The sequence below is a fragment of the Oncorhynchus keta genome, chromosome 12 (assembly GCF_023373465.1).
Source record: "Oncorhynchus keta strain PuntledgeMale-10-30-2019 chromosome 12, Oket_V2, whole genome shotgun sequence".
Taxonomy (NCBI): domain Eukaryota; kingdom Metazoa; phylum Chordata; class Actinopteri; order Salmoniformes; family Salmonidae; genus Oncorhynchus; species Oncorhynchus keta.
In genome coordinates, this window is record NC_068432.1 from 24,313,005 (window position 1) to 24,317,458 (window position 4,454).

At 48.1% G+C, this 4,454-nt stretch overlaps 1 protein-coding gene across 1 annotated transcript; it reads left to right on the forward strand.

Annotated features, from left to right (window-relative positions):
• Window positions 1-389: 389 nt before the first annotated feature.
• On the forward strand, window positions 390-3,977 carry LOC118371995 (uncharacterized). Its single transcript, XM_052457562.1, has 3 exons — window positions 390-416; window positions 713-2,507; window positions 3,282-3,977. The coding sequence occupies exons 1-2, from the start codon at window positions 390-392 to the stop codon at window positions 2,009-2,011; spliced, it is 1,326 nt and encodes a 441-aa protein (XP_052313522.1). The 3' UTR covers window positions 2,012-2,507; window positions 3,282-3,977.
• Window positions 3,978-4,454: the final 477 nt, after the last annotated feature.

Consider the following 4,454-nt stretch of genomic DNA (forward strand, 5'->3'; position numbering starts at 1 on the left):
TATTTACCACCTGCCCTATTTACCACCTTCCCTTTTTACCACCTGCCCTATTTATCACCGGCCTTATTTACCACCGGCCCTATTTACCACCTGCCCTATTTACCACCGGCCCTATTTACCACCTGCCCTATTTAATCAGTACATTAGCTGTACCACATGAACAGCTTAAGTACTGATTACACACAGATCTTACCAAACAGCTAATATACCACAGTAAAAGTGTCTCCAGACACCCAGACAGAATTGCTTTAAAGCTGTAGCACCAAATATATTATAGTCCATGTTAAACTCCTAAACTCTAGTCCTAATGTGTTTCATCATTAATTCTTGGTAACCCTGAAAACAATTGGACATGGCTGGCACTTCCCACCCAGGATTTTTAATAGGCCATGAGAGACGCTGCTGGTGCTTATCATGTATATATTTTTTTCCTGTGTTCACTTGGGTTTTCTGGGAAATGAGTTGGGTGCCAAAAAAACTTCACAGTGTTCCCGTAATCTACAACATCACTGGCTCTTCCTGAAAACAACCCGTTTGCCCATGCTTGAGGTGGTGTTTGGTCTATATAGTGTACTATCAATGGCGTGAGGGATGGAGGGAGAGATGGGCGGGGGAAGAGAGAGAGTTTTGCAAGAGCTGACTGACTTGTAGAAGAACAATTATTCTGCTCTTCTTTTTGTCTGTGTTGTTCTGAATATGAACACTCGTCCAGGCACCAACTGATATTCTCTCACTTTTGCTCTCTCTGCCTCTCTTTCTCTCTCTCACTTGCCCTCTCTCACCCCTGCCACTCTCTGGCCTCTCTCTCTCTCTCACTTGCCCTTTCTCACCCCTGCCACTCTCTGCTTCTCTTTCTCTCTCTCACTTGCCCTTTCTCACCCCTGCCACTCTCTGCCTCTCTTTCTCTCTCTCACTTGCCCTCTCTCACCCCTGCCACTCTCTGCTTCTCTTTCTCTCTCTCACTTGCCCTTTCTCACCCCTGCCACTCTCTGCCTCTCTCTCTCTCTCTCACTTGCCCTCTCTCACCCCTGCCACTCTCTGCTTCTCTTTCTCTCTCTCACTTGCCCTCTCTCACCCCTGCCACTCTCTGCTTCTCTTTCTCTCTCTCACTTGCCCTCTCTCACCCCTGCCACTCTCTGCTTCTCTTTCTCTCTCTCACTTGCCCTCTCTCACCCCTGCCACTCTCTGCTTCTCTTTCTCTCTCTCACTTGCCCTTTCTCACCCCTTCCACTCTCTGCTTCTCTTTCTCTCTCTCACTTGCCCTTTCTCACCCCTGCCACTCTCTGCCTCTCTCTCTCTCACTTGCCCTTTCTCACCCCTGCCACTCTCTGCCTCTCTTTCTCTCTCTCACTTGCCCTCTCTCACCCCTGCCACTCTCTGCTTCTCTTTCTCTCTCTCACTTGCCCTTTCTCACCCCTGCCACTCTCTGCTTCTCTTTCTCTCTCACTTGCCCTTTCTCACCCCTGCCACTCTCTGCTTCTCTTTCTCTCTCTCACTTGCCCTCTCTCACCCCTGCCACTCTCTGCTTCTCTTTCTCTCTCTCACTTGCCCTCTCTCACCCCTGCCACTCTCTGCCTCTCTCTCTCTCTCTCTCTCTCACTTGCCCTTTCTCACCCCTGCCACTCTCTGCTTCTCTTTCTCTCTCTCACTTGCCCTCTCTCACTCTGCCACTCTCTGCTTCTCTTTCTCTCTCTCACTTGCCCTCTCTCACCCCTGCCACTCTCTGCTTCTCTTTCTCTCTCTCACTTGCCCTCTCTCACCCCTGCCACTCTCTGCTTCTCTTTCTCTCTCTCACTTGCCCTCTCTCACCCCTGCCACTCTCTGCCTCTCTTTCTCTCTCTCACTTGCCCTCTCTCACCCCTGCCACTCTCTGCTTTGCCTCTCTCTCTCACTTGCCCTCTCTCACCCCTGCCACTCTCTGCTTCGCCTCTCTCTCTCACTTGCCCTCTCTCACCCCTGCCACTCTCTGCTTCGCCTCTATCTATCACTTGCCCTCTCTCACCATCTCTGACCCTCTCTCCCTCCCTCACTCTCTCATTTGCCGTCTCTCACCCTCTCTGCCCCTCTCTATCTCCCTCACTCTCTCATTTGCCATCTCTCACCCTCTCTGCCCCTCTCCCTCCCTCACTCTCTCTCTCTCTCTCTCTCACCCTCTCCCCACTGCTCCCCCTCTCTTTCTGTGGCGCACTTTCACTTTCTGCCTTGTTTACCTTCTCTCACTCTTGGCCCTCCCTCCTTTCTCTGGAACAGAGTAGGGTGCACACAGTGCACACGCTCAACCTCCTACTGTCTCTCCTACTTCGTTTTTCTCTCACTCTGCCTGAGTCTCCCATGGCTGACTGTCTCTCTGTCTTCAGTGAAGCTGGTGCTGTCTCTCTGTCTGTGTGTCTGTCCCCTGTGTGCAGCACATGTTGAAGAGCTTCCTGTGGTGTGCCTACTGGGTAGGCTTGGGTAACCTGTCCTCTGTGGGACTGGGGACTGGCATGCACACCTTCCTCCTGTACCTGGTAAGAACTCTCATTTACCATGCAACTACACATTTCCACAATGGTCAGAGATAGCCTCAGAACACTGTTATATACCATGCAAATGCATGTTCATATTCAAAAAAAGAGAGCCGTACGACAATTTCATACCATAGAAATGCCTGCTGAGGCTCAGATTGCAGCTAGCCTATAAACACTTTCATATACAATCCAAATCCTTGTTACTTCTCAGGTTGAAATATCCTGTTTGTATGATGTTATTTAGTCAGTCCCACTGCGTATATCTGTCTCAAACTCGGTATTGATCTTTTGTGAGTTGCTGCTAAGAGAGTTGTAATAGGAAGTTGGAACATCGCTAAAAGTTCAAGGAGATTCCCTGTGTCCCAGAGGGTAGTGTGTGTTTTTGTGTGCATGCGTGCTGGCGTGCATCACTGCATGCATTTGTGTGCTAGGTGTATGCGTGTGTGTGTAGAACACTGTGTTGTTAAGTTTCCCTCAGTGAATAGGCACACACTGTGGCGGAAAGGCGGGTAGCAGTCGTGTTTTGACAGGCAGTCCAAGAACTAATGAGCGCACTCAATGACCCCGCTGACTGAGTGCATGCAAGGATAGCCAACCTCTTGCCTCCCTTTTTCTCTTTTTCTTATCGCTCTCTTTTTTTCTTTCTCTGTCCCTCCCTCCCATTTCTTTCTCTTTCCACCTCTGCTCTCCCTCTCTTTTCTTTCTCTCTTTCTCTCTCTCTCTTTTCTCTCTCATTCCACCCTCTTCACTCCCTCCTCTCCCTGTTTTGAGCAGCAGTGCGGAGCGGAAAAATGGGGGCTGGCTGGCTCAAGATCTGGGCTCCCAAACATCTGGTAGTCTTTACGGCTTGTTCTGAGAGCATTATTAACACTTAGCCACCCATCTGTCATTTGGGAGCAGCGCAGTCACAGTCCCATTGCATCGCCCAGTGGAGCTGAACTGGAAACTGTCCTCCATTCTGTGTCATGGAGAGCACACTCAAATGTCATTTAAGACATTTTTATGTTGGAATTTTTGTTGGGTGACCTGACTTACTTTCCAAGACGCCTGTCTGTTTCAAAGGAGGACGTCGCCATCTTATGGCCTTATTGATGGATCAGTAGATTTTCAGTGCTGTTTGAGGAATCCGTTCAAGTTTCCTGCTTTTGAATGTGGAGCTGATTGAGACAGCTGGATTTATGGGGGCTATTGCAGGGGATGAATTGAGTCATTGTGAGTTTGTGCTCCCCTACCCACAGAGGCCTCGGTAGAACCATAGATTTATGGTTAGAACACTGCTCCTTCTCTAATCTATCTTGTCCATGTTCACTTCTACAGGAAATGTTCACTACTACAGGAAACCATATGAATGTTTGTTATGATTTTTGCAATGTTTGATGGTTGCAGCGACTTGTTTATAGAAACGTTTGTGGTCATACGCACATCCTTAAAAATGTAGGTGCTGGGCTAATAAAGAATACTTGTAAAGAACCGGAAGGCTCGCACACTGTTTATGCTTCCCCAATTCACCGCTTTATTGTCAACGTGACTTGTTTCCTCTTTCTAGATACGGTCCTTCTTCTTCTTCACAATGGTTGATGCAGCTTTCCTGCTTGGGTTGAGGGGGTTCACTGTGAACCCATGCCCTTTACCTTCTGTGAGCAGTAGATGGCGACATTTGTCAGTGAATGTGTGTCAGACGCTGCATGCAATGTATGTAGCTGTACTGGCCATGTTCGAGAGGATCAAAACTGTAATGTATCATGGGTAAATTGTGACTGATTGATCTACAAATAATAATGAGTAGGTATTTTTGATGCAAGGTACATTGCAGATCACTCAGTCGACAGTCGCCTGCATTGTTAAACAAGCTCACCCAGCAAACCAAAATTGGTTAGGTCATGCAAATGTACTCATAACACATAAACTGTCCCATTGATGATAATTATAGAATGTTTGTATAAAACA